Raw genomic sequence first — 26133 nt, 5'->3', positions numbered from 1 at the left:
TTTTTACAATTTGAAAGAAGGTTTCTATCTTTTAAGAAACCACAACGTTCAGGTGTTTCTTTCTTGATCTGGTCGCACAATCTGGCCTCCATCCTCCCACACTCAGAGCAGATGGAATAGCTCGGCTCAGTTTGTCAGCCGCTTCAAGGTCCCACGGTGCCGGTGGCCTTGAACTGACGACCTTTGGATGTTATCTTTAGGCAAATGGAGGTTCAACCCTCTAGACCAGACCTCCTGCCCAATGTGGTCTGGTGTGGGGGAAAAGAGACTGGAGTGATTTGGGTGGGTGTGAAAACCTCTGAGTTGGGGGAAAATTATTTTGTGTTCCATGTATTCCATGTAAACCCAAGACTTTCACAGCTAGTGAAGCAAATGCAAGCACAACAATCACATTAATTATTAAATAATCTTCTTATGTATTACAAATTTAATTGTATTTTTTGTGTGCGAGGGTGGGGGGGTTGCATGTGGTCCCCGCCGTCTCCAAATTTTGCCTTTGTGGTCCCTGATCTCCTAAAGGTTGGGAACCACTGGTCTAATCCCTTCTAAAGCCCTCTATGCCAGTGGCCACAACCACATCCTGGAAGGAGCATGTGCTCATGAGCTTCTGGGCAATAGCTGTTGGGCCACTATGAGAAGCAGGATGCTGAACAAGACTGAACTTTGGGCCTGGTCCAGCAGGGCTCTTTATATGTTCAGCTCCTCAAACATCAAGAAAAGCCAGCCATCCTCCTACGATCATTCTGGAAGAAATACAGGGGCCAGTGTTACGCTCCCCTGCAGAGACAATTCCCAAGCCTAGCAAAATCATTCCTGTCTAGAAGGCTATGCATTAAGGCACATTACTTACCTCACTAAAATAACCTTCAAAGGAAGCAAAGTGTTCTTTGGAAAAGAGAGACTGAAATTGAAACCTACTGGATGAGGCATTTTGCCACCTCCACAGTATACTAAGCGAGGTGCTACAGTCAAGAGAAGACAGCCAAGAACAGCAGAAGGATTCTAAGTGTGAGTTATGAATGGCAAGATCAAAAATATAGGAAAAAAATGAATTCAAGATTTCTTTAATCAGATGCAACACTAAAACACTGTTACAGTGTCACGGCAATCCATATCTTACCATCTGCTTTTCCCTCTCCTCCACTTCTTAGTTATATAATAAAAATTTATACTTAACTAAAAAGACAGTCTTCCCACATGCCAATGTCTGCCAAACACCTATGCCTCAAAATGCTTCCGTTTAAAATCCAAACTTACAGCATCGAGAGCATCACATTTTCTTGCACAAAAGGTTTCAGAACACAAAGCTTCCCATCTCCAAACTTCAATGCCTCCTGTCTTTAACTTCAACGGGTGCATTCTCAGGAGGATCTCACGGAACCAGCTCCTCAGCCTTACTCCTCCCCCTCTAAACGGAACAGTCTTAGAGGAAGAAAGAAAAAGAGACACACATACCCGCCCACCCCCACAAAGACAGCTCCATAACATAATTTTGGGGTTTGGAAAATAAGAGACAGAAGATAAGCTGTGAAATCAGAGATGACTAGGATGGGGGAGAGGGGAAAGATATCCCACCCGAGCACCTAAGGGGCTGGGAAGTATCCTACAATGGGGCATCAAAGAAGTTGCTGCCTCGGAACACAGAAGAGACAATTTTGCCAGTGGAATTGATGGTGCCTTCGCTGTCTGAGCTGGACTCAGAATCACTGCTTCCTGAGTAGGCCCCAAGACCGGGCAGGATCCCAATGCACACGGCAGCCGAGGGACAGTGGATCGTTGAGCCGCTCATGGAGCTACTGCCTAGAGGAACACAAGATGGCTTTTCTGAAAGGTGAGGGGGGAGAGAAAGAGAGAGAGAGAGGCAGGTTACACATGGCGATGAACTATACCTCCGGTTCTGTTTGATGGTCACCATATGCAAGAGCATTAATGCAGTACTGGGGCTGGGTGTGTGCATGTCTACTCAATCCTCAGAACTTTGTATCAGCTGTCCATGTTCAGTCATGAATTAAAAGCATCACTCCTTTCTTTTAGCCAGTGACTAAGGGCCCAATCCTATCCAGTTTTCCAGTGCCAGGGCAGCTGAGCCAATGGGGCATGCGCTGCACCCTGTGGAGGGGAGGCAGTCACTGAAGCCTCGTCAAGGTAAGGGAATGTTTGGTCCCTTACCTCGAGGCTACATTGCAGCTGCACCGGTGCTGGAAATTTGGATAGGATTGGGCCCTAATTCACTTGAAATTTAGCCTACCCAAGAGTGTGGATCAGGGACCCTTGCACTCATTAAGTCTTGCAATATTTACAACTACTTAACCTAAATATGAATATTCATGCATCACTTTTCCAACAATAAAAGTTCACCAAGTCATTTATATAGCAATCAATCGATGGTTCCCTTTCTGAAAAGGGGTCACAATCCCAAAAAACAGAAGAAAACACCTGCAAACAGCCATAGGAAGAGATATTGTGCTGTGGTGGAGAAGTGCTCTTCACTAATTATAAGAGAAGCACCAATTCATGAGGTGCCTCAGCCCAGTTGGTATAAAGATGGAATAAAAGCTACCAATAAAATAAAATCACAGAAGTACAAACTGTCAATAACAGTAACAACCAATATTTGTCAAAGCTTGGAAGAGGAATTACCACCCAATGCCACTGAGCGGTCAATGAGCAAATTACCCAGGGGTGAGAGATGTCCATGACTGGGGGCACCATCAGAGAAGATTTCCTACTCCAGGTCACTAGCCACCTAAACTCAGAACACAGGGATACCTAGAGAGGGGTTTTCCAAGACCACTTTAGCTACTGAGCTGGTTCATACAGGAGGGTCTGGCCTAGAACAAACCCTGCCCATACAGACTGTGGTTTTCTTCTGAACTCTAGGCCTTCTGTCACCATTCACTGGCTATATGAAAAGCAAAGCTGATCTGCCACATGAGAGACTTGACAGTCCAGCATTCGGAAGAGTGACTAACATTGCAAAGTAATAAGAACAGCTAATCTTCCAGGGTTAATGAGTTTGGAGACTGTTGGAAGTGGAGCTAACTGAACAGATGGAGATACAGGATGTGTCTCGACTTGCAGTTACACAACTTCTCAGTTACTACGCTCCCCTCCGGAAGCAGAGAGCCAAAGCTTGGCTCAGTCAGAGCAACAACAACTAAGAATATCTTCCAAATTGAGTCAAGTCTCTCTTTTGCCAGTTCTCCCAACTTTCTCCAGCAAAACCTGCCTGGTGAGGAAATTTTGCCACCAGCATAGATGGTACTCCCAGATTACATTATGGTGAGGAAGGCCTCGTAGCCATGACCATCCAAACTCTGAGAAATGGGTCTTTGCTGCTGGGGACTACCCTCCCCCCATAACATCCTAGCACAAAACAGCAGGCTTTGTGCCTTTGTGGAGACCATCTGGTTGCTGCAGCTGGGAAACAGGAACCTGGATTGCATGGACTGTGGTCTGAACAATGCCTATGCTAAGTTCTAGGCTTCTGCTTAATGAGGATGGTAGCAGAGCTGCCCTCCCCCATGCATCCATTAGAAGAAGGTTGCATTGGTGGTAGATTATGAGGGATCCAAGGGGGCAGCAAATTTGGGGTGCTTTTCACCCCAAGACCACCACTGCCACCTCCCTCTCTCAATTCAAGAATGATCTGCTTTGCACTTGAGTGAGCACAAAGCGAACAATTCCCCTCCTGCTTCTTACAAGCTGCCTTGAAACCTGGAAGTGTGGGACTTCCTGTGAAACTGGAAGTCCGGCACCTCCAAGTTTCAAGGTAGCACGCAGAAAGCGTTCTGGTTTTTTTTTTTCTTAGTGCAGAAGGTGCAGACCTGAGCCTGCATCAGGCAGTGTTCTAGGTCACATTGTCCACACATACACCATACAAAGAGTAAGAGTGTCCCCATGAAAGAAATTTAGCTGGGGACAACAGGCATTCAATCAAATGCAGATGCATGCGTGATCAATTACTATGAAGAACTGCCTCCCCCAATATAAACAACCAGCACCCAAGCAGGCCTTTGGGCACATCCATGCTAGACAGATGTCTGCCAGTCCTGGGATATGCAGGGCCTTTTCTGCAATGGCACCCAGCCTGCAGAATCCCTCGCTCCAAGATGTTAGGCTCCATCACTTCTGCTTCCAGATGAAGGCTGAAATATTAATTCCTTTTAGCCTTTACAGCCCAAGTTTTTGTTGATCTGTCTCCTCTTAGTTTTACCATGTTGATATTATTCTTAGTACTGCTTAATGTGGTGCATTGACTTTTTGGTTAATTATTGATCTTTATTGTGTCCTCTTAATAGGCTTACAGCTGCCTCGAGCGCTTTCTATGTGGGAGGAAAAATGCAGGATTCAAATATTTTAAATATCCATGAGGCTGCCTGAGGTGGCTACCTCCAGTAGCAGAGACAAGCCGCCATGTCTTCTCCTCTTATTTCCTGAAAAGGAACGGAAAAAAGGTAGAGAGGACCAGTATGAAAGGAGAGGAGAATGGTGGGCTAGAGAGTCCCCACTGCTACAGAACAGGAGCGGTGAAGATGGTATATACTGGCGCACTACTGGGTAACAGGAGCAGCATTTCAAGATAACCCTTTAGGCAGTCATTGTCCTCTCAACTCTCCACTTCCTCTTCCATGCTGCTGTCCTCTTTCCACTTGCATCTAAGGGGAGGAACAGCAAAGGTAGGCTGCTGAGAAAGGGAAGGAAGGCCACTGGGTGCAGCAATCAGTGGTCACTGAAAAGAGAAGGCTTATATTCCATTTGTTACCTGGGAGAACTTCAGCGCTCAAAATGAGTACTGGACAGATCTGCAAAGCCTTCTGCTGCAGGTTGAGATATAGCCACAGGAGGAACAGACACTGCGGCCTAATTGACAGGGGGCAAGGAGACAGAACTAAAAGATAATAAGATGGGAGTTCTCATCTTACCTTGTTAGAGAGTTGGGAGGATTAAGGGGAATGAGATAATGCCTGCCCTAAGCCCTGGATGGAGAAAGGGCAGCTTACAACTCTATAATAATTCACTCAGTGCTTGAAGTCAGAGAATGCCCCAGTCAAAAGAGCTGAAGTGCAAGAGGGCAAATATTAACATGGGATTCCATACCAGAATGACATCTTTTCCAGTGGCTGTTGCAGGTGTCTCTTCTGTATTTTTTTAGACTGTGGGGACAGGGAACCATTTATTGATTTATTTTTGTAAACTGCTTTGTGAACTACTCTTGTTGAAAAGTGGTCTACAAATATAATAATATTCTGAGGGTACCATATTTCTATTTACATCAAATACCTTGCTGCTTAAATGTGAACACACACTAGAAAAGCCAGAACATGTATGTCATGGCAAACTCCACAGACAGAATCCACTTGAAATGCCACTTTTCATCAATTATGGCAGTTATATTTTGAGCTAATTTTGTATTCTTATAGCCAATTCAAATCACCATGAATGCTTTTGGTAGCAGAAAGATGGGGAGGAGGGACAGACACAAATAATTAAATACAATGAACCTTTGATTTAAAAGACCTTAGTTTAATAGGCTTTGGAAACAATGGATGGTTCTGTTTCATTAAAAGCTAATCATGCACATTTTATGTACGTGCATCTCTATTGACTTTGATGTGTTCGGCATTAACGAACACCCCTTCCACCATGAGTCCATCAAATTGCAGGTTCACTCTAAACCACTGGTTCCCAACCTGTGGTCCATGACCACAGTTGGTCAGGGAGACCCTGAGAAGTGGTCTGTGAGGGGAAAAAAAATCACCTTGATCACTTCCACTATCTCAGCAAGCAAGTAATCTCCCATGGACCACCAAAGAGGAAGGAGAATGGACTGCCCACAGCCAGAATCACTGAAGTGTCAGCTGTGGCTAATGGCAGTCCATTTTCCATCCTCTCTGATAGTCTGTGGGGGAGTGCTTGGGAGATGGACCACTAGAGAGGACAGAGACCAGACTCCCCATAGCCAGATGTGGTCCCTGTGGTTCAATTTTTGGTCTGCGGACTCCTAAAGGTTGGGGACCACTGCTGTAAACAGAGCAAATGCCACCAATTTGTTATGGGGCTGCTTGCACAGGCCAAGCCTATGCAAGTGGCACTATAAGATGTTTTTGAAAGTCTGTTACCAATAGAGGGCAAACCCCACAATAAACTGAGAAGATATTCACAAAGGCAACCTGAAGGAAGCTAACTGCAGAAGGCACTCAGCCAAGCAGGCTCACACACACCTGGAGCCTTGTCGTGGTCAGGATCTGGATCAAGCTTTAACCTTTTCACACTGTTTGTGCCTTCCGAACTGTATGAATAACAAAAAGTTGAAAAAGAACTGGAGTTTGAATGTTAGTATGATGGAGAATGTTCATCTCTAGTTTCTCCCCACCCCCCATCCCATTCCCACAGCATTATCATGACACAGACCACCACATGCAACTCTGGGGTCCACACACAATCTGGCCCAGCCTTCCTGAAATGCTGAATTTCGGACGTTCTCCAATGATGAGCACTCCCCAGACTCATTTACATTTCAAACTGTGGATTCCTCCCAATCACTGTTCACAGCAGGGGGGTACGAAACACTATACCTATATTCAGTTGTTATGGGGGACCCCCCACAAAAAACCATCTATGAGAAGTTTTTGCTTAAAATGGGCAGCCTAGTTGTTCACATATGCTTATGGGCTGCTTTTCCAAAATAAAGCTTCAGAACTAGTTTCACAGCAAAAAAAATGAGAAGTCTGTTCCCTATCCCAAAGGGGCTCACAGTCTAAAGAGGGGTTGGCAACCTACAGCTCACAGGTCAGATTCAGCCCGGCACCCAAAGTCATCCTGTCTGTGCGGAGCTTAGCTTGGGAAGCAGAGCTTCCTGCCCAACTTGCCATGTGCTGGACAGGCAAGATAGAGTTACCTGCCAAGGCTCACTGAGTCGCATAGGGATCCCCCAAGCCTGGGCAGGAAGCTCTGCCATGCCCTGTCTGGCATGCAGCAAATTGGGCAGGAGGCTTTGATTCTCAAGCTGAGCTCTGTGTATTCTGGGAGGTTGGCAGCTCGGAAGTTCAGTAATGATTGATGACATCATTGCTGAACATCCAGCCCCTTTGCCTAAAAAGGTTGTCACCCTCTGGCCTGAAGAGATCAGCAAACATCAGGAAACAGCCAGTGGAAATGATGCTGTGTAGGAATGACGAGGAACAATTGCTTCCCCTCCCCCGCTACATATAAGAGAGTTGCTCCAAATTTCTGTGAAAGCATTTTCTGTCACCCCACCTTCAATCCCCAGCGGTACCTCCAGGTAGGGTAGAGAAAAATTCCTGCCTGCAACGCTGAAGAGCTGCTGCCAGTCAGTTTAGTCAACTGTTGATGGACCAAGGGTCCGATTCAGTACATGGCAGCTTCCTATGATGGTATGAACCTTGTCTCAATGAACTGTTGCCCTTCAAGTCTTCCCCTCTTGGGCTCTAACAGCAGAATGAAATAAGGTACCAAGAGGACTTTAGAAAGGGATTTTGCAGATGTCTGTAGAACCACTAGCCGCTGCAGTGACCCCGAGGCTTCTCACCACATGGAACTTCATGAACTGCCACAATGAACCATGCCTACAATCCTTGCTGACAGATGCATTTATATAGAGGGCCAACCCAAGAACCCCCTGCTGGTTCAGGCCAAAGGCCCATTCAGTTCAGCTTCCAGTATCTCACAGTGGTCCAACAGATGCCTCAGGGAGCACACAAGACAAGAAGATCCCTGTGTCCTATTGCCATTCTATTGCATCTGCCATTCACAGAGAGGCTACCTCTAAAACACAGAGCTGGCAAACCATGGTTTGGCACCTCTGAAGGACTTTTCCTCCATAATTCTGGCCAATCCCCTTTCAAAAAGCTGGGTGCCATCATCACATCTGTGGCAAGAATCTCCACAAATTAATTACATGCTGTAATTAAACTTTTGTTTGTTCCATCTCCCCCACCAGCCAATTGTAATGGATGTCCGTTGGTTCTGGCATTGTGTGAGAGGGAAAGGAACTTCCCTCTATCCACGCCATCCCATGGCGAATTTTCAATGCCTCAGTCATGTCGTCATCGTCCCCCAGCACCTTCGCTCTAGACTGAAGAGCCCCAAACACTATAGCCTTTCCTCTTGAGATACACAGACCACTAATAATTTTGGCTGCTCTCTTCTGCACCTCTTAAGAGATGTGGTTACTCCAGATGTGGCCTTACCATTGATTAGTACAATAGCATTATAATAGTGACGGTTTTATTCTCAATTCCTTTTTAAAAATTATTCTCAGTATGAACTTGGGGTCTTCACAGCCACCGCACAAAGGGTTGACATTTGCATCAAGCTGTCCACCACCACCCCAAGATCTGATCTGTCACAGATGGCTCAAAACCCATCAGCATGTATGTGAAATTTGAATTTCTTGTCCCAATGTGCACCACTTTACTGCCTCCTTACTTGGCAGAGCACCAGCTTTCACCACTGCTGCCGCCACAGCCTGCACCCCAGATTAAAAAAAAACACAAGTCAAACAGCCAAGGGGAAGAGAATGGTGGTGGGCTAGAACATCCAGGACACTCTAACCCATCACTCCTTCTCTCCACCCTTTTTAAATCCAGGCAATGGAGGGAGACCAGTGAAAATAGGTGTCTACCACTAATCCAGTACCCAAGCATGGTTTGGATTATTCAGACAGCTAAACTCTTTTGCTGTACTCCCAACTGTAAGAAGGCAGGTTTTAAGGCTCCCCGCCCCATGCAAGTGTGCTCTTTCAGCCCTGGAAATTTATCAGTGTAAAACTTACCTTCTATGTTTCACAGCTCCTGCCAACAACTTTGCCTGTGAAAACTTGATCTTGTTTTCCACTGACTTGACTGGTAGCTTCTTCTCTGCTTCCTTCTTTGAGTCGGTGCTGAACCCCACCTTTGACAGAGTGCTGTAAATTCTAGGTTAAGGACTGAATGGGAAAGAAGCAAGCAGAGCAGGAAGCCAAGAGGAACCGAGTCCACTCCCAAATCAGTGCTGGCACTTCTAATTAGAGCACGGTGAGTTAGGGGATCTTAGCGATGCTTGCCAACACCAATGCATTAGGAGAAGCAGGTAGTGAGGTGCATGTGTGTTCTTGAAATTGCACAGAAGGAGATGCAGGGCTGATCTTTTTAGATTTGTATTGCATTAGGGCAATGAAGTCGCAGAATCCTCACAAAAAGCCTGCCACCCTATACAATGTTTAGGATTGTAGCCCTAATGGGGAGCCACAGCCAATGACCCAGTAGGTCAAGGGAGCTGCCAGTCAAAAAAGTTTGGGAACCACTGCATTAGAGGTAAGGGCTTTAATCAGTAACACCAGTAAATCGATTAGAAAACTAAGGATTTGCTCAACAGAAATCAAAACTTTAAATCTGTTGCACAAGCACATTCCTCAGCCTTCTTGGCATGCAATCCTGTTGGATCACATTTCTACCTTCCTCATCACAACAACAGAATTCAAGCAAGTATTTATTTTACTGGGATGCTGTTCAATACTTTTAAAGGCAGCTCATTACTGACATCTCGTGGAGAGTTCAACAAACAGGAAGGCCACCTGACAGACTATGGGTGCAATCCTAACCCCTTATGTTAGTACTTTCCAGCACTGGCATAGCAGTGCCAATGAGACGTGTGCTGCATCCTGCAGCTGTGTGTCACTCACGGAGGCCTCCTCAAAGTAAGGGAATGTTGTTCCCTTACCTTAGAGCTGCATTGTCCTTATGTCAGTGCTGGAAAGCACTGTGCTGGAAAGCACTGCCATAAGGAGTTAGGATTGCACCCTCAGGCTGCAATCCTATATACACCTACTTGGGAGTAAGTGCCATTGAGGGAGGCTGGTTTTACATCTGAGCTAGGCTGGGTTGACATCTGAGTAGACATGACTAGAATTGTGCTGATGCAGACATAGGGACCAGACCCCGCAACAAACCCAGATACCAATGTTCCCACATGCATTCAGACATCATAACTCAACATCAGCTATATCACTTGCTCATCAACCAATGTGACATGCTGGCACTTGCCAGCAACACCCTTCTGCCAGCTGTTGTAGGACAAACAGGTCAGTCTGTACAGAAAAGGATGGACATGCACAAACCTGACATGGCATGCCCAGTCTTTCCATTTCGCCCTCTAATCCACATCCTGGTTGTTTCTCATCTTGACTACTGCAATTCTCCTTGGTGGTCTCCTGTTGGCTCACCTTAGTTCCCTCATCTCTAATCAGCACTCAGCTGATCGCTCTTGTTGCATGGAGAATGTTGCAGCCTTCCTTAAAGCCCTTCATCGGCTCCCCATCCCCAAATCCAGCACAAGCTCCTTGCCTTCCCTTTCAAAGCCCTGAGTGTCTCACCCTCCCTACCTCTTCTGTAAGTCTAAGGTTCCTAATGCCAGAGCACCCAGACTATTCATTGTTGTGACACACTGCAGACCCACTGGTTCAATGCACAGTGTGGCTCTCAATTTTGTTACTAATTTCATTTCTTACCCCTTTTCTCAGGCTAGAGTGGTTTGGTTACTGATCTTAGAAAGTAGTTTTGCTATTCCTGGCTATCTCAGCAAACCACAACTCCAGGAGTAACCAGGCATATTACTTAAATAAACCAAATCAATGAGTACATGTTTCTGACACAGATTCACATGATTAGCCCTTAAGGAAACCCTGGTCCACCTGTTAGCAAGTACTGGAGCTAAAGCCCATGGTGGTACTGTCACCAACTTTGTGCAGCCAGTCCTCAAAGCTCCATGGAAAGTTGAGGGCCTACGGACTAAGAGCCCAATCCTAAGCTCAGTGCACCGGCTCACTGCCGGCACACAGTGTTGCAAGCATGCCATAAGGTCCTAGCACTGGTGCTCCGCCAAGCAGCGGAGAGGTAGATGGAGGCGTGGGGGGGAGGAGGCATTCCAGGGCACAGGGAGGAAGCATTCTGGGGGAGGGAGTGGGGCAGGAGTGAGGCTTCGCTCCATTGGATCCAGAGCCTCTGTGTTGGGCTGGCCACCCAACATGGAGGCTCTTGATTCTATGCCAACCTTTGGTTCACCACAGAATCAAGTAGCCCCGTTGTGGGCTACTCACTTTACCAGGGGGAAAGGAACAAAAGTCCCCTTCTCCCGAGAAGCCACTGGCAGCTGCCTGGAGCACTCAGGATGCAGTGGCAGCCATTTTTGATGCTACTGCAGTCCCGTGCACTAGGTAGCTCAGCATTGGGCTGCCCACCAATTCTTGGGCTCCCACTCAACCTGAGGGATCCAGGCTCAAGACTTTTGTTTGTGACAATGCTTCCAGCAGCAACCAAGTGGTTAGGCCAGACTGGATGTGCCCAACACTCAGGCACAAACACAAGCCTGTAAGAATATAGATAATGGTTTACTTTAAATAAGACTTGGTTACATTCCATGAACGCATTTCAAGGAGACAATACAAGACACAACACAGTGCTAAAAACAACGAAGGCTAAGCTTCCTAAAAACTACTGAACCTATCACTTACCCAATCTTCAAACCTCTGGGTGCAATTCTTCCTACCCATCACACCAAATCTGGTACAGATGAGTGTCCATCTTGGAACAATGAAGAGTGTCTCTCCACCCCCCCCCCCCCCCGGTAAATTAAGGCTCTCTTTATACTTTGGCACCAGGCTCTAACCAAACAGAATTAGCAAACTTTCTAAGGGGATCCAAGAGCACATGCTGCAATTTTACTACTGAAGCAAGGCAGGCTTGACTTCAGCAGCTGCCAGGGAGCCATATTTAAGTGCTCTGAGCAATTCATGTGGAGACAAGTGGAATATAAATGGACAGAACTGGAGAAGAAAAACAAGAGGTGTGCCAAATTGATCCTCATTTAACCCACATCCTGCTGTTAGCCTAGGCAAAACAAAGAGAGCTTCACAGAACAAATACATTTGCATGGGGCCAAGGAAGGGACATTGATGCTTTGTCTGCCTGCCCACTAGTCAGGAAATAGCTCTCAAATGGGGAAGAGTTCTGGTTCAGACAGCAACATGGGGGTGGAAACCGTTCCACTGCTATATTTTTCTATGAAAAAAAAGATTGTTTCTAAAAATCCTTGACTTCATAAAATTAGTAACACTTAGGGTGCAATCCTAACCCCTTATGTCAGTGCTTTCCAGCACTGACATAAGGGTAATGCAGCTCTGAGTAAGGGAACAAACATTCCCTTACATTGAGGAGGCCTCTGTGAGTGACACCCAACCGCAGGATGCAGCACACGTCCCATTGGCACTGCTATGCCAGTGCTGGAAAGTACTGACATAAGGGGTTAGGATTGTGCCCTAAGTAATTTTGAATGGATACAAAAGCAGACAAACTGGTTGGTTTTTAAAGTTGTTACCTGCTTTTTCCAAGAGACCCTCCTAAAAGACCAGGTGTCAGTCACAGTTCTTTGAACACCCTAAAGTTAGTATGCAGCAGTTCATGCCTGCCTTCTCCCTCCCTTTAAATTTAAAAACAATGAAAGGAAAGTGCAGGCTATTGAGCTAAGTTGTCTAATAAAAAAAAACCAAACACAAATTTCCACATAAAGTATTGTTTGCGTATAGATAACAAAACTACATCAAAATGCACTTTACAGAAGTCCCTCCACTCCTCTCCCAACTATAAATATACCAGTTCTGATAGGTTTTGGTAATCAGGCAAAAGGTATTGAGCTGTTTATACAATATGGAAAACTGCATTTTTCCACTTTTATTTACTAAATGCAAGTCAAACTTGCCAAATCTGACCCCAACTGAATTAGGCAACTGGAACATTTTTCTGGAAACCCAGATCACTGGTAAAGTCCCAATTACAGGCGTTCCCCTGTATCCACAGGGGGATCTATTCCAGGCACACACAGATATGGGAACAGCAGATACAGGGGAACCCCATAGATGCATTGCTCCATGCCCCCGAAGGCCCCATGACCTTCCATTTTCTTCATTAACAAGCAGACATGCAGGCAGACAGTCTGCAAGCTTGGGGAACAGTCAGAACATTAGCAGGAAGCAGGATAGGTCCGGTTTCCTGTTATTATTCTGACTGTGTCCCCCTAGCATGCAAGCTGCCTATTTGCATATCAGGAAACATACCTGCTTGTTAATGAAGAAAACAGAAGGTCATTGGCATGGAGGGGTGTGGATAACTGAAACGGCAGATACAGTACTGGGTCCACGGATAAAGGGGAGCCTGTGAACTGTTCCATATTTCCAGTGTTGTAGATAAGTATATTTTTCAGGGGATGGAAGCAAGGACGAGTGCAGAAGAAAGTCTCTGATTGACAGGAAAAAATGTGAAAAGCAATTGTTTAGGGAGGAAGAAAAACTGATTTGGGGGACTAGGTGTGGAAAGGTAAATAAGGGTGAGTGAAACATGGGGGGAGGGTAACAGCGAATGGGAATAGTAACTGTAGGTGGAACTCAGGCCACTGCAGGCACAACTATGTTAGTACTGAAATACACACAACTGGAAGCCTTGTCTGGCACCAGAAGCACTGGAAGGAAGAAACTTTTAATATGCCCAAGAACTACCAGCACAGACATCCACTGCTCTAGTCAACAATGAGATGGCCCCTACTCAGCATAGATACTCCCTTCCAAAGTTCTCCAAAAGCTGCAAAAGATTCCCAAGATGGTCTAAAAGAGCAACAGTGCTGGTCCACAGATATTGGTTGATTCCTAAGGCAAGCCAAAGCACGTGGCCTCCCTATACAAGCAACACAGGATTGCTTGCACCTTCTCCAGGGTTTTCCTCTTACCACTAGGATTAAAAAACACACACGCAACACAGACTGCTACAATGACCCACCATGGCAAAGGAAGACTATGCAAGTGTATGTGTGCGTACATATGTGTACACACATGTAAATGGCTACACAACAGAGTCACAACCTCCTTACCTCCTGATGATATCCCAACATGCTACTGATCCCTGAACAGGGTGCCTGCCTTTTCTTACTTTTCCAGGTGCAGCAAGGACGGTTGTTTCAAATAAAGGATATTCTGTACTCGTTCAGCTCCTTCAAGTCTTCTTCCCTCCTTTGCTTTTCTATTAGCACTTGCTGTCGAGAAACCTCATCGAGGAATTTGGTCTCATCTTCATCTAGACCTCGGACCATGTTCTCTGGAGGAGGAGATAAGAGGACAGGCTTTGCTAAGATGACACAGGAAGCTGCCTTGTGCCAAATCAGACCATTGGTCCGCCTAGCTCAGTAATGTCTACACTGGCAGCAGCTCTTCTAGGTTTCAGACAGGAAGGTCTTTCCTAGACCTACCTGGAGAGACTGCTGCCAACTTGAAACTAGGACCTTTTGCAATGCAAAGCAGGGGCTCTGTGACTGTCTGGCTAGTAAAAGAAAGGGGACTAGTCCTCTATGTGGCAGAAGATTTGCATCTAGGCTATACCACTTCAGATTCACAAAGAAAAAGCATAGTGGTCAAAGGACTAAGCTGCGAATTAGGACTGTCCTGGCTCAAATTTCACCTCAACTGTGAACAAACTGAGTAACTTTAGGCAAGCAACTCCCTCTCAGCCTCCACCTGTAATATGGAGATAATAATGCTTAGGGGCGCAATCCTAACCCTCTTTCCAGCACCGACATAAGGGCAATGCAGCTCCTAGGTAAGGAAACATTCCCTTACTTTGAGGAGGCCTCCATGAGTGCCCCCCAACTGCGGGATGCAGCACACATCCTAATGGCACAACTATGCCAGTGCTGGAAAGTGGGTTAGGATTTGGGCCTTACTCACCTTATAGAGTTGTTGCAAGGACATCACCAATGTAACAGGTTATACTGTATAGCACAAAATGCTTACTATTACACCTTTCCTGCAATGCTGTGCTAAAGACAGACCAACCTGCAAAGGAAACTCAAAAGGTATAAGTGTGGCCAGTATACGACTCTGGGAACAAAGACTGAGGTCTCCTTCTCTGGGGCAGGAGACTCCGAGACACACTGGCTGGCACTTACTGAATTTGAACTGTTCCTCAAACTCCTGTTGCTTCTTGTCCTTCTGTTCCTGAAGCCTTTCGTAGAGCGACCGGGGGTCGTATGCCTCTTCGGGACATTCTAAGGGATGGAAGACAAGCACATGCTTCACAGGCAACTGTTTTGAACTAGAAGTCTTTGGTAGAGAAATTACACCCAGAAATTCAACAACCTTCCACATAAATCCAGAGAAGTCAACTAGCTCACCTGCCTACACATATTTTGTGCGTAAAGGAAAAAAGAGAACCAGGTTTTGTAGAGTTTCCCTTATTGGTAGAGGTGTTCTTAAATTGTTTTTTTTTTAATTAAATTTTTTTTTGTGTTTTTTTTTTTTGCACTGTAAAGAAACAGGGCAAATGGCTGGAGATGCAAGGATTGCAAATGGTGCAAAGAGACCCCAAAGTTGCTGGGGGAAAATAGATTTTCACCTTCTGCAAGACTGCAGTCAAAAGACCAGTCTTTCACTTCATCTGCATTTTAAGATGTCAAGAGAGGGAAGATACTTGCTCTTTCCTCCAAGAACAGAAAAAGATTCAATAAGTTTGATTGAGACAGCAGGTTCAGCTTTAACATGGGGATGGACAGAGACAATCTGTCTCCAGGAGCTTCACTAGGAGGCAGCTATCAATGAGGGGGAAAGAATGGATGTGATATTCGCTGCCATTTATCCTCCTTTCACGTGCTCAGGGGGAAGGGAGGAGTGAAGCCTGCAGAGAGAATGATTGATGGATTGTCAGCCGGCCGCCCTCTCTGGCATTATTAAATGATGGGTTTTCTTTAATTTAAAAGGCCCTTCTCATCAGCTTTGAGATAGAAAAATCTGTGGATACTTGGGTTATACCTGTATTCACTTGTATGACTGTCTCTCTACAACAGTAAAAAGCAGTTTTTAAAACTGTTATTTTAAAGGGTGCATTTTTCCCTTCTCCAGGGATCAGCACATTCCTTCTCATTTGCAGGGGCTATTTGTGTTGAGTCAAATCCATGTATAAAAAATCCGTGTATAACAAGGCTGAACCTGTATTCTAATTGAAGTTCTGCAGTGTCCCAGGAAGCTTACAAATAGCTTTCATTGGAGATAGTCACCAAGCTTTCCTTGCACCCCTTTCCATAATTCCTCAACCTCCCAGGCAAATACCTTCAGGGTCTTCAGGTTTTCGAACCTTCTCCCATTCTTCCTGCCTTCTCTGGCGCCGCTCTTTGAGCTCTGCTTCTGAGACAAACCTCTTGTTAATCACCAGGTCACCACTACCTTCTCCTCCATCCATTGTGGAGCAACCTGTGCAGAGAAACAGTTTAGGATCAAGCTCTGGCCCGTTCCCTGCATGCACACAAAGGAAATATGTCACACAGACACAGGGCAATCCATAGCATGAAGGTTGGCAAGCAGCAGAATGTCTGGTGTTGCATGGAGGGCTAGTGGTTACAGAGACACATTGCTGAAGGTGTGCAGGAAGCATATACTAGAAATGTGCACAAACCTTTGACAGGGGATCCCACTGTCAAGAGGCTGGGCACATTTCCTGGCCCCATACTCCTTAGTGATAAAACCGCCTGATTTTCTCCTACCCCCCCCCCCCATTTTGGACCTTCCTATCATCTCACCTTTGATGCATTAGCATTCTGAATAGGCTCCCCAATCATTTGGATAGGGTGGCTATGCTTGCCCGATAGGTGTCATCTGTTGCTTGCTCCCTCTTCCTCAAATGACCAGTTAATCAAGAACTCATCTTTAAAATAAACATGAAGCCCCAAGAGGAAAAAAATTCTAGTGGATCAGGAGACCCCCCCCTCCCCATACCAATTCCACAAGTAAAACCTAGTTAACATCACAAGTTATAAAAAGTAGGTCATGCAACCCTCTTGGCACATTAGCTCTGGTTGTTTATCCATACAGTGGATACATGGACAAGGGTGACCTGCCTGCCAAGCTAGATGTACATGTGGGTGTAAGGACCAAGATTCTACAGAGGTATGAATACTTAGAGTACAAAGAGTGACCAATAAGTCTCTAGTGCTCTGGTTTATATTTGGCTTGCCTTTTAACCTCCCTGCCATCCTTTGCCCAACCCAGCTGCTTAGACTGCGTTTGCCTTTCTGCGGTTCCGTAAGTGGTTCTTTTTACTTTATTCCTTATTGTTTTAGCTGTTTTCATCCTTCTAATAAAATAAAACCTCTCACCAAGGATTGTCACCAAGACCTGCCTGGTCTTGGTTTCCATAAGGAAATGGGTGGCCCCATCTTCCCAGACTCTGCTCCAGTGTGGCTTTTAAGAATGGGGGGGGGGGCGCTCTCAATGCTTCTGGGAGGGAGCTTCTGTTTGATTTTCCCTAGATTTGAATGGTGGCATGCAGCAGCAAGAATGACCATTCCACTTTAATCCCAATTGCAGAGCAAGACAGATTGGGAATGGGCCAGTCATTAGGCTCTGCACAGTTCATCTGTCCACGATCACATCTGTGGTTTCTAACCAAATTCAAGTTGTGCCAGAGGTATAATTTTCAGAAATGTGGACAAATTTAAATTAAATTAAAATAACATGAAAACAAATTGGCAACGTTTGAAGGAATTAAATGTTGGCAGCTCTTAAGTCATCATGATGCTCTTCTATTGTTCTGGCACAGAAAAACCATACGCCTACCTGAAAACACAACACATTTGTAACACATTCAATGAAGTTAGCAGCTACTCCCTCCAAAAGAGCATGCCTCTGATTACTCTTTTTCTGCTGCATTAGTGAGTCTTGAGTTGGATCTTTTCTAAATTTCATTTGTGTTTTGATCTGCCCTGAGCATCTCATATGGCTGCAGAGAAGCAGGATACATCTTATTGCAATGACAAATATTGAAGTGGGACTCTCCCATATTCTGGCCTCAACCTTTGGAGACCTGCAGAAAAAGTCAGCCCCCACTGAATTATGCAGCCTCAGAAAGTCATCTCCACAGAGCTAAGCTTCTAGGCAATGCTTTGAGAGCAAATAGAGAGATAGAAAACAGGACATATGTTCAGAGACAGCTTAGTGGCAGATCTGACGCATTCTCTTCTACCTACAGACAGTCCGGTGTAGTAATTAGACAAGGGCTATGGAGACAGAAGCTCAAATCCCCACTAACCTACCTTGCATATTGTGGGCAAGTGGGGGAGAGAGAACCTTGCACACCATCCTGTGTAGCTTGGAAGAACAGAGGAATAAAATACAAGTTCCATTCCCCATTTTATCTAGGAAGATTTTTTTGGCCAACAGGTCACTCAAAGGGAGCGTGCTCCTCACTGCCTCAGTGACAGAACTGTTAACTAGTTGCCTCCTAACCTCCTATCTCAACAAGTCCAGGCTCCATTAGGGAGAGGTAGTTATTCAAAAATGAGAGCCTCAGCCATGAAGGGTTTTAGATATTAAAACCAGCACCTAGGAATATGACACACAAGCAAAAAGATTTTGACAGTGAAGCAGTCAAGCATGAGTGTACTGACCAACACCACACAGGAGTTAGTACTTCTGTACCACTCAGACCTCACTTGGAATATTGAGTCAAGTTTGGGGTACCACATTTTGAAAGAGGATATTGATAATCTGGAATGGGTTCAGAGGAGGGTAACTAAGACCCAAGTCCTACAAGAAATGTTTGAAAGGGCTTTGCATGTTTAGCCTACAGAAGAGAAAGTTATGTTTGTCGTCATCATCATGCAGAAGATGGGGAGGACATGTTTTCTGTGGCTCTGAAACTACAGGGAAGAAGGTGACGGTAGACATGAGGACAAATTTGTTAATGGTATGAGCTTCCTTGCACTGGAACACTCTGCCTCATGCAGTAGTGGCCTCTCCCTTGTTGGTGGTTTACAGGCAGAGGCCAAATGGTCACCTGTTAAGTATGCAGTTGCCTGAAATGAACAGGGGACTGGACTGGATGACCCCCAAAGTACCTTCCAGCTTGAATGCTCTATACTTCTATATGTGAGTGCACTCAATAAGCAAGACAGTTTGGGGCCATGAATAAAGCAACACCATGGGAAAACCAAAAATGCAGACGGTATCCCCTAAGCGAAGTTTTTTTTGCAACATACACTATTTAAAGCTAAACCATCTCAAAGAACACCCAGCAGCTTTCCTAGAAAATTGTCGGCAATGAGTTTAGGAAAAATTCTGTTCATATGGGAAATCCACAAAGCATACTTCTCCCTGTGTTGCTATTTGGTGGCTCCAGCACAGCTTGTGACTATTCACTCTCTTTCTGCTGTTCTTATTAGGTTGTAACAAAAGAAGAAACTGTTTCCAGGGTACAAAGGAGCCAAGCTTGCCAGCTAATTTTAGGTTGAAACTGGAACCAGAATTTGCATTTGGAAGGTAATAGCAAGGACTCTACAGTACCAGTATAAAGCACACACAGTCCATACTTATTACACCCTCTACTAAATAAAACAGTCTTTTGAAAAGCAGTAGAATTTGGGGATCCCATCTCTGGCTAGCAAGCAGATGCCTTAGTTTTGCACATGCTGCAGCAAGCTAACCATGCCCTTGGTGTGCTGTGGAGAGGAAAAATTACCTTCTAACTTCCAAGTGCCACAGGGGCAGAGAAGCAAGGAAGCAGCAGAAAGGGGTGCACTGGAAAGAAGTAGGTAGCCTGGAGTAAGAGGAGATTTCTCAGTTGAAGTGCATAAAATCTCACAAAAGGGCACAAGATCTAGCAAGTTTAGAGGAAGGAGTAACTTCTGCACACACACTGTATTTGCTCAAGAGCCTCCTTGTTGCAGGTTTTCAACATAACGTGCCTGCTGGTAATACAGAACATCCAAACAACTTCCAGTATCCTCAGGCATGTCATCTCATACAAAAGCTTCTGTTGTATGACCAAGAAAGAGAACCCAGATAGATACTTGATTCTCAATGGCTAGGACATCTGGAGCAGGAAGCAGACTTGGCACCCACTATCACAGTGTCCCCTTAGTGTAGTCCCTGTTCTTTCTCTCATACAAGTGAGTGGTTGCCATTCCCTCTTAGGAAACATTAAAGAACATCACACTTGGGAACACTTTTACAGCATCAGCAAAACCTGTTCCAATCCCTAACACTGGGCAGCTTAGCCATCAAAGACAGCACTCCTGCAGGCTGCAATATAGAAGCCCTATACATATACACGTACCTGGCATCTTGACAGAAACTTTGCTAGTCAACAAGAAAAGGAGGGTGAGGGCTCAAGCACTAAGAGAGGAGCTAACCAGCTCATCTACATGATGGCAAGATGTGGAAAGGTCTTCTTAGTTCTGCTATGAGTCCAAGGCACACACAGTCCATGTCATCAGCTCTCCTGTGCTGTCATACTGGCTATGAACAAAAAGCCATTGCACTCACTGTGACTGACCAAGTGCAGCCAGGAAGCCCACAAAAAGAAGGCGATACCCCCACGCACACCCCAACAACTGGTATTCAGAGGCAGACACAACATACAAGCTCCGTATTGCCAGAATCATCTTGACTAACAGCCAGAGACAGACCTCTCCTCCTCCATGCATCTGTCTAATCCCCTGGTAAAGCAAGCAGATGCAGTGAGCATCTCCACATCTTGTGGCAGCAGATTCCACCAATTCACTAGGCCCTGTGTGAAGAAGCTTTTCCTCTATTTGTCCTGAATCTCCTGCCAGTCAATTTCACTAGATTACCCAAGTTCAGGAGGGAGAACAGCTTCTCATCACACTGTGCATAATTTTATAAGCCCCTGTCGAATCACCCCTCTGTTAGATGCCTTTTATCTCAGCTGAAGAGTCCCCAACATCTTCATTACAAAATTATGCAGCATACACTGGTGACAACCGACAAGCAGTTACAATCTAATAGCAATCCTAATTAATTATGGGCTGGACAGGACAATATTTTTAAATCTGGACTGGCTTCTCTCTCACACAATATTGCACGTTATACCCCACCCTTACAACTGGGAGGGGGCATTTTGGAATGCACTGATAAACCCCACACAACTACAGAAAATCCTGAATTCCACCAGACAGGAGAGGTCAGGATGTACAGGCTCTAAACATATAACATGAACCAGAGGTGCTGTGGCTGTGCATAGGAGACCTCGCCTGCAGATCCCAACTGAATCAGGCCAAAGGTCCATCCAGTCCACCTTCCTATATCTCACAGTGGCCCACCAGACACCTCAGGGAACACCCAAAACAACAGGAGATCTGCATCCTGGTGCCCTCCCTTGCAACCGGCATTCTGAGGCAGCCTACTTCTAAAACCAGGAGGCTACACATGCCCATCATGGCTTGTAACCTGTGATGGATTTTCCCCCCAGAAATGTGTCCAGCCTCCTTTTTAAGGCATCTAGGCCAGGCACATCATCACATCCTGTGGCAGGGAGCCAGGATTGTGGCTTGTGATGGACTTTTCCTCCAGAAATCTGCTCAATCCCTTTTTAAAGGCACCTAGGCCAGGTGTCAACACCACATCCTGTGGCAGGAAGTTCCAAAGACTAATTCTGCGCTTGATAAAGAAAATGTAAAGGCCCACCTAGTCCCAGCTGGGCTTGTAACCCCTGATGAACTTTCCTTCCAGAAACTTGTCTAACCCCTTTTTAAAGGCATCTAGGCTATGGATCACCACCACATCATGTGGCAGGGAGTTCCGCAGGTTCTCTCTCTCTCTCTCTCTCTCTCTCTCTCTCTCTCTCTCTCTCTCTCACACACACACACACACACACTTACACTCACACCTGAAGCCCACGAGGGCCTCTTCGGAACAGGCAGCGCCACAACACCCACCTCTCCTCCATGGACCCCGCCTCCCCCCCCTCAGGGCCTCCCCTTCCTCCCGAGCCCACCTTTGTGACCAAGACCCCAAGCCGGCCTCTCCAATGACAAGGCTCTCCCGGCCCGCCCCTTCCGCTGCCCAAGCCGCCCAATCAGACGCCAACCTCGCTCCGCTCTCCGACCAACGGCGGCCCTCGTAGCAAAAGCAAAAAAACCGAAACGCGACGCGCCGGGTTCGAAAAAGAGGCGCTCCGGGATTGGCTGCGCGCGAATGACCCCACGTGAAAGACAGGCGCGCTCCGGGATTGGGCTGCCGACCAGAAGGGGCGGGGCTTTTGCTTGGGGGTGTGAAACCGGTGGGAGGGAGGGAGGCGGGCCCGAGGGGGTGTGGCCAGTTGCCCGGGGATACGGAGCAGGAAAGGGGAGGGGGCGGATCCGCCGCGCGGGCAACGGGAAGGCTAGTTGGGGCCTCCTCCATCTTTCCACTGAGGAGAAGGCGGCGGCGATGGCACAAAGGCGCAGTGCGCGCGCCCGCTCGCTTCCCGGCCCGACGCACTGAGAGGAAGGAAGGGCCAGCCTGGACCGTCGGGGTGAGCCTCAGCCGGGGGCCGTTGGAAGGAGGCCCCCAGGAAGGGGGGGCCGCCTCAGGGGTCTCCCTCGCGCATGCGCCCTGGGGTGAGCCTGGGGCGGAGGAGGTAGCAGCTGCCTGCTGGGTTGGATCCTGCGCCGCCTCTCTCGGGGCTGCCCTTCGGACTGGCAGCAGCCTCTGCTCTTCCTCGAGCTCCACCGCCTGCCCCTGAAGCCTTCCTGCACGGGCTGCCCGCCTGGCCACGCTTTACCAGGAGGAAGCCCACTGACTGTAATGGGACTTACTTCTGAGTAGACAGGCATAGGAGTGGGCTCTGAGGCTGCCATCCTGGCCACACTTTCCTGGGAGTAAGCCCCATTGACTGTAGTGGAACTTACTTCTGAGTAGACATGCATAGGCTTGGGCTCTGAGTTCTGTGTATGGCGTGAGTTGGAACAGCAGGAGAGGGCACTGACCTTCATCTATTGCTTGTGGGGAAATTTCACTGCATTTATTTCCTGGCCATTATTATTCTTCATTTCACGTCATGACTATTACTATCTCTCATCCTCACCTACCTCACAGGGCTGTTGTGAGTACAAAAGGAGGGTAGGAACCAGGCACACCACCCTGAGCTCCATAGAGGAAGGGTAATATAAAAATGTGAAATAATTTTGTCGTTTGGAGGGGTTGACAAAAATTTATGGACCATTGGCATCATATAACCTTGCTGTGCCACTGAGTTGGACCCTTGGTCTGTCCAGCTCAGTAGGTATTTCTCTTACTGACTGGCCACAGCTGCCTCCCATAGCTCAGGCCAGATTTCACTTCTGCCCAGTCACTCTGAACCAGGGCTTCTGAGAGGAATTTTTATCTTTTGGAACCCTTCCAGAAGGAGTAGGGGATGAAATGGGGCAGGGGGAGGGTGATGACAAGGGGTGGGCAGAACCAGGGGTGGGGAGGGGGCTAAACAATGCAGGGGGAGGATGGCAACAGCCTGAAAAGTCTTTGGAGCTCAGGTCTACTAGGGTTTCCAATGCAGAACCCAGGTCTACCTGTCCATGCGGTGCTGGCAGCTAGGAACAGTAATGTGGAAAACCAAACACCCTCCTAAGTCTCTCTTAAATCTTTTAAACTTAGAAAATCATTGCAGAAAATTAGCATCATTGTATTTTGGTTCGCACTAGAATGGAAAGTGTCCTGTGTGTACCAAAACGTACTTCTGCAGCAGCTGTAGCTCCACAGCTGTGTCTCTGAGCTCCTATATACTCCTTCATGGTACGCAAATCTACATGCCAAAGAGCTACTGTAGCAGGCCAGTTTCCTCCCAGATTTGACATTAAGTAGATTCATGTATACGTTCTTTGGCCCAGCACATATGGCTTTCGGCAGCAGCAGCTGTACACCCAGCATCCCATCCCAGAGTTCAATAGGAAAATATAAGATCCAAGGAAATTTTGGGGCCCTCTTCTTTGGCTCCAGGGTCCCCTTTTTGACCCTGAGCCTGGGTACAAATTATCCCCTCTGATTGGCCCTGCACTGAATTGTGGTTTGCCTCTATTATAGAAACATGGGGAAACTACCTTATATTTTGAATTGGACACATGCTGCTCTTAGCAGCACTGCTGGCACTGATTGGTAGCAATTGGCTTCTCCAAGGGTTTCAGGCAAAACATTCCCCACTCTTGCTGTATCCCAAGCTGCTGCCATGGACTGAACTTGGGATTCTGGTCTGCTACCCATTGAGGTTGGGATCCCTTCCTTGTTCTTTAGTGGGTGTTTTTTATCTTTTAATTTTTTGTCTTTTATAGTTTGCCATGAGGTTTATTCTGTTTGTTCATTGTATTGAAGGTGCCATGAAACTCCTTGTTGGCTTTTTCTGTGATAGACTGGTGTTGCTGTGCATTCTGGGAGGGGTCACTGTAAAAGCAGAAAAACCCTTTACATATATGTTTTCTTTTATACATAGAAATTTTCATTGTAAAACATAGTGATCACCTCTCTTCCTCTTTTCTCCTCTAGCATAGTGGGAGGTAATAGGAGGGAACTCTCGCTTGGTGGAAGAGCTTCTGCTTTGCATGCAGAAGGTCCCAGGTTCAATTCCTGGCAACATCTTTGGGTAGGGCAGAAAAACAATCCCGTCTAAAACTTTGGCAAGATGCTGCCAGTCTGTGTTGACAATACTGAGTTAAATGAACTGAGACTCTGCAGAAGGCAGTTCCTATCTGGGTTCTATTAAATAGCAACAGTGCTAGTGCTGGGATTTCTTGGTTGCTATAGTTGGAGGACTGTGTCCTGCTGGGTTCTTCCTTGTCATGTTAAGTATCTGTCTCAGCTGACCAATGAATGTGAAGTTTTTTGAATGCGCTAAACCTGTGTTTCTCAGGCTGTGGGTTGGGACCCACTAGGTGGTTTGCAAGCCAAATTCAGGTGGGTTCCCAGTCATTTCAATGTATATTTTATTTTTAATATTTTAAACTTGATGTTACCATGATATGTGATTGCATTTGGGGAAATGTGACAGATCTGTACTTTTAATAGGCTACTATGAATATGCTTTTAATAATGATAGTGGGACTTACTCCTGGGTAAGTGTGGATAGGATTGCAGGCTTTAGGATCATTGGGGAATTTCTTTTTAACAGATCAGCAACTGCTTGGGAGGGTTAGGAGGGTTCTTTATTTTAAGTAAAAGTTTACAATAAGTTTAAACATTTAATTTACTTAAGTCCCAATTTTATCCAACTTCCCAGCTCTGGTGTGGCCACAATGCAGCTCTGTGGTAAGGGAACACATGTTCTCATACCTTGAGAAGACCTCTGTGACTGCTTCTCCATCATAGGATGCAGTGCTCACCCCACTGGCACAACTGCACCAGCATTGGACAATTGAATAGGATTGGGCCCTAAGTTCCTTAGATTTCATCATATTGGGTCTTTTAAAAATGATGATGACTACTTGATGATGACACTTCTGGTCATGACATCACTTCCAGTGGTCCCAACAGATTGTCATTCTAAAAAGTGGGTCCCCGTGCTAAAAAGGTTGAGAATCACTGTGTTAAACCACTGTATTGAATAATAGATATTGTCGTTCCTGGTATTATCACTATGATCTTATTGTTTATGTAAGGCCATCAATATACGTGGCATTTTACAAAGTGAAAGGCAGATCTGTGCCCTGAGAAGCTTACGTAGACTTGTTCCCTGCTTTATGGGGAGGAGTAGCTACTGGATGTGCAACGGAAAAAATGATTAATATATTCTTATGATATTTGGATATTTTCTCTCAAGAAAAGAAATTCTTTCAATATCACTTTCATTTTTAGTCAGCGAGTCTTTTTGAAACAACATTATTTAATCAATTTTTTTTCTTGTAAATTGCTTTGAAGTTTTTTGTTGAAAAGTGATGTATAAATATTCTTAATAATAATAATTTTGCATGTGTGCAACTTCTAAAAAAGTATGCTAGGAGGCGGTAATTAGAAACAAAGGAGGTAAGTGGAAACAAAGTCTTGTGGCCCATGAATACAAATAGTGCAATTATTGAATTTTTAAGGTTCTGCAGAACTCTGTTTCTGCTGCAACAGACTAACTAGGATAAACTGTTTTCCCCAAATAAAAAACATTATTTTGGTTTTTTAAAAATCATATATTCTAGTTTAATATTTTCATGAGAAAGTGATTCTTGGTGTCCTGACATTCCACATTGTGGCTAATTGAACTAAAGTGTTTGGCAAGTTGAAAGGTATGTAGTTCGGGGGCTGAGCACTTAGCATGCTGAAGGCCCCCAGATCAGTTTGTGGCATCTCCA

At 45.9% G+C, this 26133-nt stretch overlaps 2 protein-coding genes across 2 annotated transcripts in view; one reads left to right on the top strand and one right to left on the bottom strand.

The window, feature by feature from the left end:
* Positions 1-1048: 1048 nt before the first annotated feature.
* PSME3IP1 (proteasome activator subunit 3 interacting protein 1) lies at positions 1049-19625 on the bottom strand. Its single transcript, XM_066637880.1, has 7 exons — positions 19548-19625; positions 16145-16285; positions 14989-15087; positions 14020-14141; positions 8798-8931; positions 6225-6292; positions 1049-1824 (listed from the first exon to the last, which is right to left on the bottom strand). The coding sequence occupies exons 2-7, from the start codon at positions 16272-16274 to the stop codon at positions 1604-1606; spliced, it is 774 nt and encodes a 257-aa protein (XP_066493977.1). The 5' UTR covers positions 16275-16285; positions 19548-19625; the 3' UTR covers positions 1049-1603.
* A 2543-nt stretch (positions 19626-22168) lies between these two features.
* Positions 22169-26133, top strand: part of RSPRY1 (ring finger and SPRY domain containing 1) — a 41923-nt gene continuing 37958 nt past the window's right edge. Inside the window, exon 1 of the mRNA XM_066637023.1 lies at positions 22169-22343. The gene's annotated coding sequence lies outside the window, so the exon portion shown is untranslated. The remainder of the gene's footprint in view (positions 22344-26133) is intronic.

Source organism: Tiliqua scincoides, chromosome 9 (genome assembly GCF_035046505.1).
Source record: "Tiliqua scincoides isolate rTilSci1 chromosome 9, rTilSci1.hap2, whole genome shotgun sequence".
NCBI classification, from domain to species: Eukaryota; Metazoa; Chordata; class Lepidosauria; order Squamata; family Scincidae; genus Tiliqua; species Tiliqua scincoides.
The sequence above is the reverse complement of the archived record's forward strand: the minus strand, read 5'-3'. Positions and strand labels throughout refer to the sequence as shown.

Bases quoted from the DNA above. Each gene is read 5' to 3' on its own strand.
- PSME3IP1 (XM_066637880.1), bottom strand. From the start codon at position 16,274: ATGGATGGAGGAGAAGGTAGTGGTGACCTGGTGATTAACAAGAGGTTT. The intron at 14,142-14,988 runs GTAAGTGCCAGC...CTCCTCCTCCAG, and splicing joins TGAGGAACAGTTCAAATTCA to AGAACATGGTCCGAGGTCTA. The intron at 6,293-8,797 runs GTAAGTTTTACA...TTATTCATACAG, and splicing joins GGAGCTGTGAAACATAGAAG to TTCGGAAGGCACAAACAGTG.